The 17,616-nt window shown below is 47.5% G+C and overlaps 1 protein-coding gene across 3 annotated transcripts in view; it reads left to right on the top strand.

Annotated features, from left to right (window-relative positions):
* The window catches only part of fhod1 (formin homology 2 domain containing 1), a 510,535-nt gene that overhangs the window by 423,731 nt on the left and 69,188 nt on the right, over positions 1–17,616 (top strand). For all 3 annotated transcript variants that reach the window (XM_085991267.1, XM_085991268.1, XM_085991269.1), the window contains 2 exons: positions 12,082–12,222; positions 12,993–13,900. In XM_085991267.1, coding sequence (XP_085847393.1) covers positions 12,082–12,222; positions 12,993–13,900 — 1,049 coding nt within the window. The remainder of the gene's footprint in view (positions 1–12,081; positions 12,223–12,992; positions 13,901–17,616) is intronic.

Genomic DNA, 17,616 nt, shown 5'->3' on the forward strand with positions numbered 1-17,616 from the left:
TTAATTGCTGCTCTGCATTGGTTGGACATGTTAAGTGTTGAGTCTACTAAGACCTCTGGGACTCTCTTAACTTCATACTTAGCTATTTCAACACCATTCATGAGGTATGCACATTGCCCAATTTTTCCTTCCTTTGTGCAATACTTTATATGTGTTTGTGTTAAATTTCATCTGTCATTGTTCATCCCACTCACATATTTTGTTAAATCACATTCTGTAGTTCCTGGGCTGCCTCCTTCAATTCCATTGCCCTTCCTAGTTTGGTATCATCTGCAAATGAGCTTATTTGCATTGCGTTTCAGAATCCAAGTCATTGATGTAAATTAGAAACTGTAGTGGTCCCAACACTGAGCTCTGGAGCATTTGACTCAGAACTTCCCTCCACCCACCCTAATATTGCCCCTCTAAATACTACCCGTTGTTTTATATCCTTCTGCCAGTTTCTTGTCCGTACCCAAGTTTTGCCCTGAATCTCCACAGCTTTGAGTTTATTTAGTAATCTTTCATGTGGAACTTCACCACATGCCTTTTGGAAGTCTAAGTAGACAACGTCATAGGGTTTACCACAGTTGACTTGAGTTGTCACTTCCTCAGAGAAATGCAGGAGGTTGATCAGGCAGGGTCTTCCCCATCTAAAGCCAGGTTGACTGCTGTTTACTAGGTGGTTGATGCACAGATAATCCACAAGTTTACTCTTGATAATTGAAGGGTCTGTAGTTGCCTGTATCTGTTTTGTCATGTGTTTTAAATATGAGGACCATGTTCACCTGTTTCTAATCTACTGGTGCTTATCCAGTGCCCATTGACTCCCTCATAATGATTGTCAGTGCCTCACAAATCTCCAGGTTAGTTCCTCACAACACTCTGGAATAACTATCATCTAATCTTGGTGTAATAGCAAAATACTGCGGATGCTGGAAATCTGAAATAGCAACAGTTCTGATGAAGGGTCCCAGACCTGAAACGTTAACCCTGTTTCTCTCTCCACGGATGCTGCCTGGCCTGCTGAGTATTTCCAGCATGTTGTTATCTAATCTTGGTGATTTATTTGTTTTAAGCCCTTTCATTTTACCTAGGACTTCAACCTCATTTATATCAAACAAATGGGTAACTGTCACTGTGGCAGGCACAAGGGTGTGGGTTTTGATCCACTCTGCTATGGAAACCTCTGTTGTGAGTAATGGACAGAAGTTTTGGGAGAAACCCAACAGTGACAGACCCATGTCTACCTAGGAGCTTTACAGGTGACTGAGATTGGACTGACTGTATTGGAATGGGGCGGGGCCCACGTGCAAGTGCACTGCACCATCCAGTGCCCCAAATAAAAACATTTAGCTTTGGGGTTGGATGGGCATGTGCTATTTTGAACATTTCGGGGACAGTGTGCATTTTACAACCATCTGGACAAATATGCTTTGTTGATGATTAAAATTCCGTTGGAGAAAGTGATGCAGTTTGCAACACGCACTGTACTGTGCCGTGATGTGGTAGAAATTAAGCTGGCACTCGATATTCGTGACATGGCCAGTTTCAGGTTTCACTTATGCAAGGTGGTAGAGGACGGTTAAGTGACTCATCACATCTCACACACCATGATGCTGAAAAAAACCCTCATAATAATGCCACTCTGAAGTCAGGAGCAGATTTCATCCTGTAGCATCAATTTTTCTCTATTAAGTATATGATTTTAACTTATTTTACTTAAAATAAGTTGAAGTTAAACTAGAATATTTAAGTTTTTGAAGCTTTCCTTTGTTTGCTCCATCAACTCATTTCAGATCAAACTGGGGCACACAAGTGTCTGACTGGTAAAAAAAACAGTTCAAAGGCTGAATTGTTTTCCTAACCAATCAGAAGGCTGATTATCATGGCTGACCTAATTGTGGGGTATTAAGACTGTTACTTGCGATCTCCAAAGGCTCGGAATGCCTGACAGGATAATTCAGCAGCTGCACAGTTACACGAGCACTACCACATTGAGGTCTCATCACCAGCAATCAAAGGGTTAAACAATTGTTTATCAATCTTAGCTGATAAAGGACAGCATTACCTTTTTAATGAATTGCCTTATTTTCATATAAACAAAACTCTCTGCCAAATGACATTGGTTTCAAAGTGTGGTATGGTAGAGAGTGTGATGGTACATTTTCCACTTCCACAGATGCCCTTACTCCTCCGCAGTGTTAATTGTATTTGGGTTCAATTACGTCACTGCCTTGTGCTCTATGGGTTATTCTGCTGCTTTTCACAGAACCTTGTCTCACTTAGAAAAAGACTTGAGCCAAAATTCTGTAGAATGTTACACACAGAATAAATCCATAGGACAACAAGCCAGACGATATTCTAACCATTAGCAAACTTCAGGCAGAACATAATTCATTCCACAGCTCTTTAATAAAACTTTTTTTCACGTGCCAAAATGCTATGAAAAGTATGTAGCAGATTAACGAAACCCAAGTCAGGCATAGTGAAAAACAGTGGAAGTAGAAGCGTTAATGATGAGAATATGTAACGATTCAAGTTGAATTTCTCTGTGACACGTCACATGATTCAGAACATTTGTTACAGGCTTTTTCAAGTCAACTACTGACATTTACTGCAAGTCATTGTTTTATGAACTTCTCTCCCTTGTTCCTCCTAAGCACCAAATACATCATCCTATATGCTCTTCCTCCTCTCTAAATCCTCAATTAGTTGAAGTTCTGACTGTTTACTAAGCTGTGGAGCTCCCTATCTCCCTCAGCCTTCCCCTCCTCCTGTAACCTATAGACTTTTAGAAGCTAATGTTGCTGTTACCTAAGCACTACTTCTCGATTAGTCTTCTTTCCTATACCTTTCAACCTTGGTGTCCTACAGTCCGTTTCTCAATTTAAAAAAACATGGAATATCACCCCCGACAACATATTGTGATAGGCAGAGATTAAAATGTGTATTTGATGCCTAATGAGGTCGATGTTCTGAGAGTTCAGTTGCATATCCCGATTATCTCTACGCTCAATAATACTTTCATCTTTCAGATGAGGCGTTAAACCAAGGCCCTGTCTGCCCTCTCAGGTGGACATACAAGATCCTATGCCTCAGTTTTGAAGAAGAGCAGGGGAATTCTCCCAAGTGTCCTAGCCAATATTTATCCCTTAACCAACACCAACAACAGATTATCTGGTCATTATCACATTGCTGTTTGTGGGAGCTTGCTGTGCACAAATTAGCTGCCGCGTTTCTTACAGTACAACAGTGACCGCTTCAAAAGTACTTCATTGGCTGTAAAGCGCTTTGGGGCGACCTGAGGTCATGAAAGGCACGATATAACTTCAAGTTCTTTCATTCTTTACTTGGAGCGATATCTGTGCTGGAAATTGTCCATATCATGGAGAATGATTGAATAGAATCTCAGTATAAATGTCACATACTCAATGATGCATTAGTGTGTAATTATAACCTTGGAAAAGATATATTATGTTCTGAACTATGAGAATTATCTGGTGAGCCTGACTCAACTCAGTGACTGTAATTGTTAATCACTGATATCCATGCAGATAACTGACTTCTGAATTCTGAAATGCGGAATAATTAAATGGTTACAACTGAATAAATTCAGCTACTGAGGCAGATATAGGTTATAGGTCAGAAAATAAAAATACAAAAATATGTACCTTATTCCCTTCCCCCTCCCCACCCCCATGTACCTGCTTTACAGTTGTATATTCAAACGTGTTGCCAATGAGAACATTGCTTGGTAGGGCACAGTTAAGAGGGATAGAAAAGGGTGATGTACCAGTTTTGGTGACCTTATAATGGTTGTGAATTTGAAGAGTGTTTAACAGTCTCTACATGATAACAAGTATTACAACAAACCGAACAAGCTTTGTTCAAGGCAGTTTTCAAGATCAGTTGTTATATGATGCTCAGAGTGTTACAAACATTTTGGCCTAGAAATTCAGTTGGCTGCGCCAGGCGCTAACGCCAAAAAAGGGCTATATTTCCGTCGATAAAGCCTTAGCGCCGGAATGCAGACCGATCTGCGCCGACGCCCAAATTCATTTGAGATTTAGCGCTGGCGCAAAGTGTTAGCGCCCGCTCGGGTGCGCGCGCAGCTTATGACGTCATATCCTCGCGCAACGCTGTTTTAGCGCCCCAAACCGGAAATTGAGTGGCGCCCGCCCAATGTGGGCGTGGCGCTATTAGGAATTGTAAAATGGAACGTTGCAGAGGCCCTGTGGGCCTCGGGCAGCGCAAATTAAAGGGCACCTCCACTGACCTATAAAGCCCAGCCATTTTGCTGCAATGACTTCACTGCTTTGGATTTCTACACAGAGACCAAGGGACAGAGATTCCAGATTTGGGACAAGATAGGAGAGGTCTTTTTGGCTTCTGGCCAGTGCTTTGACATTTGACTCTTGCTGATTTCACTGTTGCGACCTTGATTATGGGGGCTGCATGGGGGGCCAACATTGAGTTGCAGCATTATGTGCGGAGGGCTCGCAGACGCTGTGAGAGACGGGCAGCCATGCGTAGACACAGAAGGGCCATCAGGCATCGCCAACGTAGGCCTTACGCACCCAGGCAATACCGGCAGCAGGTGTCCTATGTCACCATGTCTGCGGCACTTTGTGTAAAGAGGCTGCGCTTCAGAAGGGAGGTGGTTGGAGAGATCTGCCAGCTGCTTCACGCAGATTTGCAGCCACAGCTCATGTCCAGGACGTCTCTCTCGGTGGAAGTGAAGGTCACATAAGAACATAAGAAATAGGAGCAGGAGTAGGCCAATCGGCCCCTCGAGCCTGCTCCACCATTCAATAAGATCATGGCTGATCTGATCCTAACCTCAAATCTTCTATCACTCTGCATCCACCCGAACCCATGTGATCTCCCGGGAGAGGTGAAAAACCAGATAAAGACCCAATGGCCAATTTGGGAGAAAAAAATCTGGGAAATTCCTCTCCGACCCATCTAGGCGATCGAAATTCTTCCAGGAGATCACTCTGTCCCTATATTTTCTACAGTACTTACCTTCTGTAAAGGCGATCTCCACCCCAGCCAGGAACAGGAATAAAACCATCTCCTGAAATCTAACAGAATTAGAACACAGTAGGAGCAGAACAAGGCTACACGGCCCCTGGGCCCACTCCACTACCCACAGGGCCATGACCATTCCGAACCTAGACTCATGTCCAATTTCCTGCCCGCTCCCCGTAACCCTTAATTCCCTTTACTTCTAGGAAACTATCTATTTCTGTTTTAAATTTATTTAATGATGTAGCTTCCACAGCTTTCTGGGGCAGCAAATTCCACAAACCTACCACCCTCTGAGTGAAGAAGTTTCTCCTCATCTCAGTTTTGAATGAGCAGCCCCTTATTTTAAGATTATGCCCCCTAGTTCTAGTTTCACCCATCATTGGGAACATCCTCACCGCATCCACCCGATCAAGCCCCTTCACAATCTTATATGTTTCAATAAGATCGCCTCTCATTCTTCTGAACTCCAATGAGTAGAGTCCCAATCTACTCAACCTCTCCTCATATGACCACCCCCTCATCCCCGGGATTAACCGAGTGAACCTTCTTTGTACTGACTCGAGAGCAAGTATGTCTTTTCTTAAGTATGGACACCAAAACTGTATGCAGTATTCCAGGTGCGGCCTCACCAATACCTTGTACAACTGCAGCAATACCTCCCTGTTTTTATATTCCAACCCCCTAGCAATAAAAGCCAACATTCCATTGGCCTTCTTAATCACTTGCTGCACCTGCATACTAACTTTTTGAGTTTCGTGCACCAGGACCCCCAGATCCCTTTGTACTACAGTACTTTCCAGTTTCTTGCCATTAAGATAATAACTTGCTCTATGATTTTTCCTGCCAAAGTGCATAACCTCACACTTTCCAGTATTGTATTCCATCTGCCAAATCTCTGCCCACTTACTTAGCCTGTCTATGTCCCTTTGCAGGTTTTTTATGTCCTCCTCACTCACTACTTTCCATCCCATCTTTGTATCATCTGCAAACTTTGATATGTCACGGTGGCTCTCAGCTTTTATGCAAGCGGCTCGTTCCAAGCCGCTGCTGGGGACATCGCGAACATCTCCCAGTTCGCCGCACATCGCTGCATCCGGCAGGTCACCGATGCACTGTTCGCGAGGAGACACCAGTTCATCTCCTTCCCCATGACCCAACAGAGGCAGCAGCAGCGTGCAGTGGGATTTGGCAGGATCGCGGGCTTCCCCATGGTGCAGGGCGCCATTGACTGCACGCATGTGGCTATGCGGGCACCTATAGACAATCCCGAGGTTTACCGCAACCGCAAGGGCTACCATTCCCTCAATGTGCAGCTGGTGTGTGACCACAGGCAGCGCATCCTAGCTGTAAATGCCCGCTTCCCAGGAAGCAGCCACGATGCTTTTATCCTGCGCCAGACTACTGTGGCTGACATGTTCCAGGCACAGCCTCCACCAAGGGGATGGCTTATCGGGGACAAGGGCTACCCTTTGTGCACATGGCTCATGACCCCGCTCCGCGCGCCCAGGACCCCAGCGGAGGACTCATACAACGAAAGCCATCAAGCAACAAGGAACGTCATAGAGCAAACCATAGGCGTCCTCAAGCAACGCTTCCGCTGCCTGGATCGCTCCGGCGGCTCTCTACAGTATTCGCCGGATAGAGTGTCCCAGTTCGTCATCGTGTGCTGCATGCTGCACAACCTGGCTATCCGCCGGACGCAGGCACTGCCACCTGACATTGCACCACCACCTGAGGAGGGCGAGCAGGAGGACCATCAGGGGAGGAGGAGGAGGAGCAGGCCAGGAGGGGGCCAGAAGGCCCAAGGGCCGTACGCCGGGAGCTTATTGCTCGACACTTCTAGGCCCGCTGTGAGGGAATGGCCTGTGGGAATGAGCGCACCTGAAGGCAGCCGCTCCGGAAGCCGTCAGCCGGTTAACGCAGCAAACACTTGAAACATGACACCTGGACAAGCTGAATAAATAAAAACCTTTATTTAACAAACTGAGGCCCCTTCCCACATGAAACTCAAAAACACAGAACACACCCAAAAAACAGTCACAAACATATGTCACTCCCCCAACCTGGGGAGGACTAACAAAAGTTGGCCATCCACATGGCCTTCAACATTGGCCGTAACAAAAAAAGGGCCCCCCTCGCCAACAGAAAGACCCCCATAAAAACAAAAAATGCCTTCAATTTCGGCCATCCACAAAAATCAGCCCCCAAAACACAATCCCCCCCATATATACAATGCCGCAGAGACCACACTCTAGCGGCTGTGCCGAGAGGGCGAGTCCTTAGAGAGCCTTCCCCGGCCCCTGCCCGGCCTGCTGCTCCGCCTCAACGTGGGCCCTGTGGCGGCCTCAAGGCTGGGGGAAGGCTCATGAGGGCCCCCATGCGTCGCGACAGATGCCCTTGGGGGTCGGCCAACACGACGCACGTCCCGGGAGGGGCCGGCTGCTGACTGGTTCAGCTGTGGCTGGCCAGCATCAGTGGCAGCAGCAGCTCCTCGCACCCTGGCTGGGGGAGTGGCAGTGTCGGATGCTCCAAGGGGGGCAAGCTGGCTGCTGCCAGGCGCGCGAGGCTCAGCAGACACAGTGGCAGTCGTCCGGCCTGGCAGTTCAGCTGGCGCAGCTATGTGCTGGAGGCCAGCCCGCTGTGTTGCAGCAGGGCGGCGGGTGCGGGTGCGACGCCTCTGCGTCAAAGCGAGTGTGGCAGAAGTCAGTGACCGCACTGCCCGGGTATGTGCCTCCAGCTGCTGTGACAGTGTGTCGAAGGAACCACCTCTCTGGCGACTCTCCTCCTGCAGTGCCGCGAGTAGTTCGACCCCCCTGGCGTGCGCTGCGGCCAGTTGCTCCACCCCCCTGGCCTGTGATTGCCCGAATGCTGCCACACTCTGAGCCAGGGACTCGATGGCGTGCGGCATCTGCTGCACAACCCCCATGAACTCATGGTGGCGCCGGTCAGACGCCACCGAGATCTCTTGCAGGAGGCGCACCTCCTGGCCGAGGCCACTCTCCGGACTGGAGAGAGGACTCTGCAGCTGGGGAGAAGCCGGCCGAGCTGGCCGACCCCTGCCGCCTGCCTGGACCCCACTGCAAGCAGGATCTGCCCTCCCCTGCAACACCTCCCCCTGGCTCTCCTGCATGCCAGACGTCCCCCCTTCATTGCCATCCCCTGGCACGGCTGAGGGCTCGCCCGATGGGCCGGCTTCCTCCTCGTCCTAGACGTCCTCCTCCTCCAAGGGCCTGGCACCCGGCGCCTCAGGGACCACCTCCTCCTCAGCAGCTGAAAGCAGGAAGGCACAAGAGTAGCTTTAAAGTGAGGACAGGGCGTCAGCGAGGGACGCCTGAGCGGTGGCATTATGCGCATTTGTCCGTCAGTGGGAAAGGATTTAGATCGGAAGCACTAGGGCAACGAGAGAGCTGCAAGCGGTCATCTCCTTACCAGTGGCTCCCAGCACAGGGTCCGCATCCCCGATGGCTACAGGGCCAGTCACCCGGGGACGCAGGAGTCCAGCGACGCTCTCCTCCAGAGCACTTAGAGCCTGGTAGTGGGGCCGTCCACCACCGGTCTCCACCCGGCTGCGCGCATTTCTTGCCAGCTTGGCCTGCAAGAGAAAGGACGGACTCTAAGTACAGTGTGGTGCCCTGTTGCTGTGTGTACTGCCTCCCATGGTGGAATAGCCTGGCCAGTGTGGTCAGTGCAGAAAGTGCTGTTGATGATCATGCCAGTGGCATTGCTGCGTGAGGAGGGCTGCCCATTATGCCTTTGAGGTCCCTTTGCCCATAGTGTGAGGCTCACATGCAAGGATGAGGAGGACAGTGGAAAGGGTACTCACCTTCACCAGCCGACAGAGGTCATTGAACTTTTTTGCGGCACTGGTCCGCAGTCCTGGGCACATCTGAGTTTGAGGAGACCCTGCGTGCGATGCTCCTCCAGGCTTTCCTGAACTCTCTCCTGGGAGCCTTTCTGCCATTGTCCGGGCACAAGATGGGTCTTCTCTCCTGGACAGCATCAATCAGCACCCTCAGTGCATGGTCTGAGAAGCGCTGGGCTCTTTCACGGGCCATCTCCATCTGTCCTGGCGCTATTTTGTCCCACCAGCACTGTTGAGGCCTAACAGCAGGGCTCCAGTGTGCAGGGCGTGGCAGCAGTCAAAGTTGACCCTTCCCCCTTTAAGAGCAGGCCGGCGTCAGGGTGTCTGCTGTCAAGCAACACATGACCGCACCTGCGCTGCGCCCGGCATCGGCGTTATCAGGCCGCAGCGCCGGTACCGAGCATTGCAGCGCCGGTTTCAGCACTCGCCAAAACTCTTGGCCAAATCCACTGAATTTCGGCGCGGTTGCCTGCAGTTTCCGGCGGGCGCTAAATTTACCGAACGCCCGACTTTAGCGCCCCAAAACTGTGCAAACTGAATTTCTAGGCCTTTGTTCTGTAAAATCAAATTGATGATAAAAAACAACAAACTGCAAATTGAGCAGCTACAAAGAAAATTGAAAATTACTTTGAGGATCTCTCTGTATAGATCGATATCTGTGACTTTAAGTCAGATTACCATTAAGTAAACAAAGGTTGAGGTCTATTGTAGGGAAAATGTCTGAACAATTTCCTTAAACATGTCCTCAAAATGGAGTCAGTAGTCAGACTGAATGCTTGGAAAGGAAAGGGATAATACTAATTGAACTGCAAAGGCTAACGCAAATAAAACATACTTTAGCAGGGACAGATAACAGGCCATCAAGGGCACAGGTCCACAGAGAGCATGTTAAAGGGGATATAAAGATTTCCTGCCCAAACTGGACCTGTGTAAGAATAGATATTCTGAATTGTTACATTAACTTATCGCCCTTTACAGATGCTGACAGACTCATTGGGCTGGATTTTCATTGAGGAGGCGGGTAGGAGGCAGGACTACAACTTTCGGGGTTGTAGTCCCGCCTCCATCGAGTTCTAGCCAACCCACGCGATTTTGACTTGATTGACCTTGTTGAGCCCACCCAGCGGGCTCAGCAGGCCAATTAAGGGCCACCCAGCAACAGGTGACGTCACAGATTGATATTTCATCTGTCAAGACCTTTTGACAGATGAAATATCAGCGTTTGACAGCTGTTTGAAGCTGCCAAACACTGACAATCTGTACTCCAGGTTAATTCCTTCCTCTCAGGATGACTTAGAGATCTCCCCGGAACAGAAAGCTGAATGCTGGAACTTTTGACAGCTCGCGGCCATTCTGCTTTCTGTGCCGGTGAGATGAGGGACTCCCGAAACCTGAAGGAAGGAAGGCTGTAAAGGTAAGTACATATAAGTAAAACTTCTTTAAACGCTTTACACACACCAAACACACTTACCTTTGCACTCATGCACCCATCACTCACCTGAACACCGGACATCTCGACCCCTCCAAGCCCTTCATCCCGACGGCCCGCCTCGCTAACTTGGCGTGGTTTGGAGCTGTCGGAAATCCCACATTTCACCAATGAAAATAGGGATTAGGCTAAAAACTGCCTGTTAACAGCACGGTGGCATAGTGGTTAGCACTGTTGCCTCACAGCGCCAGGGACCCGGGTTCAAATCCGGCCTCGGGTGACTGTGTGGAGTTTGCACATTCTCCCCGTGTTTGCGTGGGTTTCCTCCGGGTGCTCCGGTTTCCTCCCACAGTCCAAAGATGTGCGGGTTAGGTTGATTGGCTATGATAAATTGACCCTTAGTGTTAGGGGGATTAAATACGTGGGGTTACGGGGATAGGGTGGGATATATGTTGGTGTAGGGGTTACGGGGATCGGGTGGGATATGTGTCGGTGCAGGCTCGATGGGCCGAAATGGCCTCTATCTGCACTGTGGGGTTTCTGTGATTTCTGTGATTCTGTGAATTAATTGGCACTAATCCCCTTCCCGCCTCGGGGAGGCGGGTCCCAGTGCAGGTCGGGTACCCGCCTCCTTTGAAACTGGCATGGAGGCGAGTTGGGGGCGGGATGGGTTCGTGCCCCCCGATTTTGGGATTTTAACCCCCCACACGCCTCCAATCCCGCCTCCACGGCCCAATGAAAATCCTGCCCAATGTCTATTTCCAGCATTTTTTGTTTTAATTTTAAATACGCCGAAGTTTGCTTAATTACCTTTACAGGGTTCAGGGAGACATTTTGTATAACTTTACTGCAGGAGATTACATACTAGGATAGATTACACATGCTTCATGAAACAAGCGGGTTTAAGGTGCTGAGAGGCATTTAATCGTTCTATGCTTTATGTTCTTACATTTTGCACATAATCAGCATAGCAATAAGATTCCTTCTGATCGCATTTACATTGAAATTCTAGAACGTAGCAAATGTAGGGAAACGTGTGCCTCTAACTCGAATCTTCCTTTGCGAAGTTGTGGAATTGTATCATGAAAGTTAATGCGATCATTATAGATTTTATAACATCAAGTAATCGGGAGAAAGAACCATAAAACCATGTAACTTTACAGCACAGAAGGTGGTCATTAGGCCTATCGTATCTGTTCCAGCTCTTTGGCCTTGTATCATCTTCTGCTTCAAATGGTTATCCGCTCTTCCATTAAAAGATTCTACGGTCTCTGCCTCTACTTCTCATTGTGGCAAAGAATTCCATTCTCTTGCAGCATGAAGACATTTCCCCTTGCCTTTCTCCTCACTCTCTTAGAGAAATCCTGGCTGATATTTTACCCTAACCCACATTAGTGGTGCTGAGACCAACTGTTGCACCCAAACTGTAGTCACACCGAGACTAACTAACATAGCAAGACCAGTGATCGTACCTGAGAACTTGTTGCTTTGTATGACTCTGTACCACGCTGGGCATTGCAATACCAGTTGAGGAAGTTTACGTTGATGTATTCAGTAGCTAAGATGAATAATTTCTGAGTTATTACTTCTTGGAATGAAGAAACCATTGGGAAATTTCAGTTCTTACCAGGATGTTGGATGGCATATGTTTATGTTGCTTGAATTTTTTCCAAACTGTTAATTTTAGCATGAGGATGACTATTGATGAAAACATGATGTACAGATACAAATGGGCAAATAAATGTTCTGTAAACTGAATCATTCTTATTCCTTGCAGTTGAGGTGCTAAGTGAAAAGGAGCAACAGAATGAAGCATTAAATGAGCGAGAGCCATGTTCAGCCTCCAGCAGTTCTTCAACCAGCAGTACGTTGGAGAGGGAAGAGAGGGGAGACAGACAGGCGGGCGATAATGAGACAGGCAAGAAAGATTGCATCTTTTAGTATCCGTTCATTCCCCAAGAGCAAACTGTAGGAACATCTGCTAATAATGTATACAGAAAGGGTATACGTTCCTCGATAAACAGCAAGAAATGTTATTTCTGAAAAGATAATCTTTTAATAGACTTTTAGATGATTGTTTACCCCTCTGCCGCCCCCCATAACTGACTTTACTTTACTTTTATGTTCAATAAGGAGAGGAGTGTTGGAATCCATTTGTTTGCTTTTTAAAGTATCCAGAGGTTTTTTGATATGATCGAAAGGACCCTGGGATACTTGCCAGACTACACACTTAGTTGCTACTCCCTTGCCTAGGGAGAGTAAATTACTTGTAATTTGATGTTTATGTTTTAAAAAAAGTATGTAAATTGTTTAGATCAGATGGTCACGTTCTTCGCTTGGTGCAAAACAAATGTTATACCCTGTTTAGTTTCTCTTCACTTTGTTGCACACCACAGTGCACAGAGTGAAACTTGCAGCAAAGCTTCACCTTTACTTTCGCTGTTTTGATGAATAGCATCATTCCGCTTTCTCGAATTCAAAATGGTGGCATGCGGAAATTGTTCCAATGTTGGACACCACAGAAGTAAGCAGAAATAATTGTTTTAATGTTACCTTGGTTTTGATTTTTCAGTTTGAGACGTTAGTTTAAAAATTGCTGAGAAATTGTTCAATCGCTTAATTTGCTTGTTAAATCGTTACAAGGCATTATTATGTTTTCTCAAGCATTAATGGTTTGTTTGACTGCAGGTCGGTGCATTATCCGTCAGTCCAGTTTGGATCAGTGCAGTGCCATCTCCAGTGACAAAAAGTTCATGTTAGACATGTTGTATGCAAAAACCAAGGTCGGGAACTTTCAAGTAACCAAGGAAGCGAGCCCTACTGAGAGCGAGAAGAAACTCACAGAAGAGGCTTTGGTGGAATCTACGGAGAGTCTGATCAAACGTTTTTCCAGGCAGGCCAACCATCAGAATGAGGAGAGCCAAAGGAAACCTGAAATTAAAAGCATTCCCGGGAATGTAAAAGCCACTTTGGAGAAATTTGCTGAACCTCAGATTAAGGCTTTGAAGGAACAGTTTAGCATTGAGGCTGAACTGAATGAGAAGAATGTGGAGAAAACAGCCATAATTACGCCGTTGAAAAAAGACTCTGAACACATGTGGGATCAACTAGAAGCAAGTCCAAGAGTACTGAAGATCAAAGATTTAGACTTCACAGATCTCCGTGAGGAGGAGGACATAGATGTATTAGATGTAGACTCTTTCATGGCCACGGCAACTGTTAAACAAGCTCTTCCTCCTCTGCCTCCATCACCTGGCAGTTCAATGGTTCCATCTATCCCACCACCTCCTCCACCCCCTGGATGTCTGCCTCCTCCACCACCACCACCACCACCATTCGGACAACTTTCTGGCCCTCCTCTACCTCCCCCACCTCCGCCTACTAACTTATCACCTTCCCAAGGAGCAGACTCTGCATTAACAAAGAAGAGAAAAACTGTCAAGCTCTTCTGGAAGGAACTGAAGCAGGCAGAGGGCCCTTTCAAGAGCTGTAAATTTGGCCGGGGCACTGTCTGGGCTTCCCTAGATAAAGTGACTGTGGACACCACTAAATTGGAACATCTGTTTGAATCTAAAGCTAAGGAACTACCTACGAAGGTAAGGATTGATCTGCCTATTGATTATTAAAAACTAAGGCAAGAAATAACCCCTTTTACATTCCTAAGAATTTTAATACCAGTTATTTTCTGTGGGAATTGCCTGACTAATTTATACCAGTTCCAATTTAATGAAAACATGGTTTCAGATAGGGCAGGTTATGTCTGACCAATTTACTGGATTTCTTTGAGGACGTTAAAAGGTCTGGTGGATATGGGTGAGGAGGCAGTAAATATCTGCTTTGATTTCAGAAGGACATTTGACACTGTCTCACACAGTAGGTTGACTCACAAGATGCATGGCCATGGGACAGATAGCAATGTATTTGGCTGAAAGGTAGACAGCAATGGGTGATGGTGTGAGGAGGCGATGTCAGAGTGAAATCCACGGGGATCAATGTTCTAATAAATGATTTAGAGGGTGGAATATTGTCCAATGGGTTTAAACTTACAGATAGCAGCAAGTTGGATGCAGTGCCCAATGATGCTAACCAACGTGCAATAATCCAGAGATTACATCATTAGGCAGAGGGGAGGCAAATGGAATTCAACACTGATCAATGATGGTGAGATTAGATGTGAATATGAAGTACAAGTTATATGGTAATGTGCTTGAGGTAACAGAGTAGGAAAAAGACCTGGAGATTGTTAAAACAGTTTGGTTTACACGGGGGTCAAAAATGAAAATAAAATGTTGAGATGTATAGCTCAGGGTGTAACGTATAAGTCACGGGCGTGAAGTCCAAGTTATAGCTGGCCTGGGTGAGACCACATCTGGAGCACTTTGTTCATTTTTTGTCACTATTATAGAAAGGATGCAAGATTATTGGAGCGAGGTGTTACAAGTTTTGGATCTGTGTAGAAATTCTCTTGGGTTCAGTGGCCCTGGTCACTCCTGTCTCACTCCAGAATTAACTAGCACTACTCAATATCTTAAATGACAGCGTATCCTGGGACGGCGGGGGGGAAACAATGCCTCTCCCCTGTCATACGAATTGGATAATGTATCCTTTATATGTGCCTTGTGCACTTCTCCAAGGGACGGGTTAACACTTAAATGAGATGAGACCAGATACGAATTGTTAAGCTGCTTTATTTTACAAACGCAATGTGAATGTACAGAGCAACAGTTAATGCGAATTTCACTTGATTCAATTTAACCTCGCTCTCTCTCCTTGCAAACAGAATAAATAACAAACCATGATGCTCTTTGCTGGTTAGTGGGTTAAATATACTTGGATTTGGTCAGTTTTAGCATTGAATCAGACCAAGATGTCCATTGACCCTGGTCGGTTCTATTCTTAAGGTAACCTGCTTGGGCCTCTCTCTCAGCAGACCTCACCAACTGACCTTCAGTATGTATGCCCTTTTCCCTTATTCCTCGTTCCACAGGAAGTTGGGGGCTTGATTCCAGGTATTGGGCAGTAGAGCTGCCAATTTAACCAGACATAATCCTTTGAAACCATCTTCATGCAAGGGTTAATAGCAGTGAACATTCTGCCCGCCTAAGATGTGATTGTTCACTGAGAGCATCTGATACAAGAGCATCTGATTCAAGATAACAACTTCCCCATTATGTCCGATCCTCATGGATACAAGTTTCAATGGCTGCTCATTAACATACCAATCCTCTCTTTGTCTCAAATGTTCCAGCAGGTAGCATGAGGTGGGTTCTAAACTTTTAGGAACGCTCTTTAATTTAAAAAGAAATAACACTTTATCATAAACCGTATCCAAATCCTTTTTTTAACTGGCTGAAAATGCCAAAATGCGACGTGAGGTCTATGAGGCTGAACTTAGAGGGGTGAGTTATGAAGAAAGATTGTCCAGCCTGGCTCTTTACTCTCTTGAAGAGGGGAGGATGAGGGGCCACTCGATACAGGTATTTAAGATTTTCATAGATCTGCAGAAATTAGATCCTAGAAAGTTATTTTTTTGGAGTCAGGATTCGAAGACTAAGCACACAGTATAAAGTTACGGGTGCCAAAGCAAAATAAGCAATGTGTTTTTCTAATAGGGTAGTGATAGAATTGTGGGAAAAATGACCAGCGGGGATGGTGGAATAGAAAACCATGGCAGGGTTTAAAAAAAGGATTGGATTAATTCCTGCCATTGAAGGGGATACAGCGCTATTCATCCAGAATCAGCTAAGGAACCTGATAGAGAGTTTACGAAGGTGGGCTAGAGGGAGCAATAGCTTTCTCCTGCCCAAAGCAATACCATGTTACTTTCATCTCTTTCATTGATGGTACTGGGAGGTATCATATTTAGAAGGCCACGCTAATGGAGCACAGTGCCAGCTGATGAAGATTCAACAGTGACAAAGACAGTAAAGTGCTCAATCCAGATAAAGTTGCTGACTTTTTCTAGTCTTATTCCATTAGATGTGAGCCCAGTGACAGGTTTATAACTATGTAGACTTGATGTGTGATGTTCAAGCTGCATCCTCTCATAACGTGTCTGGAAAAGTTTATTGTGAAGGTTGATAGGGACTCGATTTAAAATGTTGCCCGGCACCAGATTCACAAAGGGACACAGACAGGGCCCCAAAGCCTGGCACTCGATTTAAACCGCCCGGCCCAAAACAACCCTGGCAAAGCCGGGCTCCCCCCAGCTAGTATCTATCTATATATATAAATCGGTACTTCTGTCTGTCATTCTGTCTGTCATCGCGTGTGCGTCTGTCGGGTATGCGCTCGAAAGTTACAGGGCGTACCTACGCGCGCGTTACCTCCAAAGAAAGCTTACGCTTCCGAGACGGTTTTAAGCGTATTTACGTTTCGGCCGGGCTAAAATCGCGCCCGCGGTATCCGAAAAACCTTCAACGTTCCGCTCATTAGCATCTCATTATCCGCTCATTAGCGACAGAGTGACCTCGAGCTCGACCAATCGTACGCCGGGTTGCTGGCGTGTGCCGCTTGGCCAATCGGTGCATGTGTGGCCGGGCCTTATCGTTCTGAACCGAGGTGAGTCGCCGCCATCTTGATTCCAAACTTTTCCTTTCTTTTTCCCGCTTTCTGCGTCTTTAAAAAAAACGTTGCTTTTAAAACACATATTGTTTTTTAAAAAAATGATTTAGAAACGAATTAACTTATCTAATCTCATTAATTTTCCTACCTTTCCCCGTTTTTCCAGGTAGGCCTCGAAGCCTCGGCTTCTCCTTCGCACCCACGCCCGAGCTAGGCACCTCCCGGCCCCACTCGAAGGCTGGAGGGCTGAGCCTCAGCCCAGCGCCGCTAGGGTGCGTGCGCAGCAGGAGCTGAGACGCGGCGTCTCTCTCTGGTTCGGCCGGGGGGCGGGGCTTGCTGAGCGTCAAGCGTCACCCTGGCAACCGGCCCCCCGGCCGTCTCGCACAGCCGCAATCGGCGGTCTTCACCTCGGGGGGGGGGGCGAGGGGCGCGACCCTCGGGGGGGCGCGACCCTCGGGGGGGGGGCCGCGACCCTCGGGGGGGGCCGCGACCATCGGGGGGGGACGACCCTCGGGGGGGCCCTCCCTCCCCCCTCCGTGCCGCCCCTTCCCCCCCCCGCCTCCCTCTCCCCCTCACCCCCTTCCCCTCCCCTCCCTCCTTTATTCCCCTCCCCCTCCCGCCCCCTTCCCCCTTCCCTTCCCCCCCCGCCCCCTTCCCCCCCTTCCCCTTCCCCCCCCCGCCCTCCCTCCCCCCCTCCCCCAGTCGCTCTCTCTCTCTCTCTTCCAACAACAACATGCCCTCGAAAAAG

Source organism: Somniosus microcephalus, chromosome 6, assembly GCF_052327205.1.
Source record: "Somniosus microcephalus isolate GS21.2 chromosome 6, FLI_Smic_1.0, whole genome shotgun sequence".
Taxonomy (NCBI): Eukaryota; Metazoa; Chordata; class Chondrichthyes; order Squaliformes; family Somniosidae; genus Somniosus; species Somniosus microcephalus.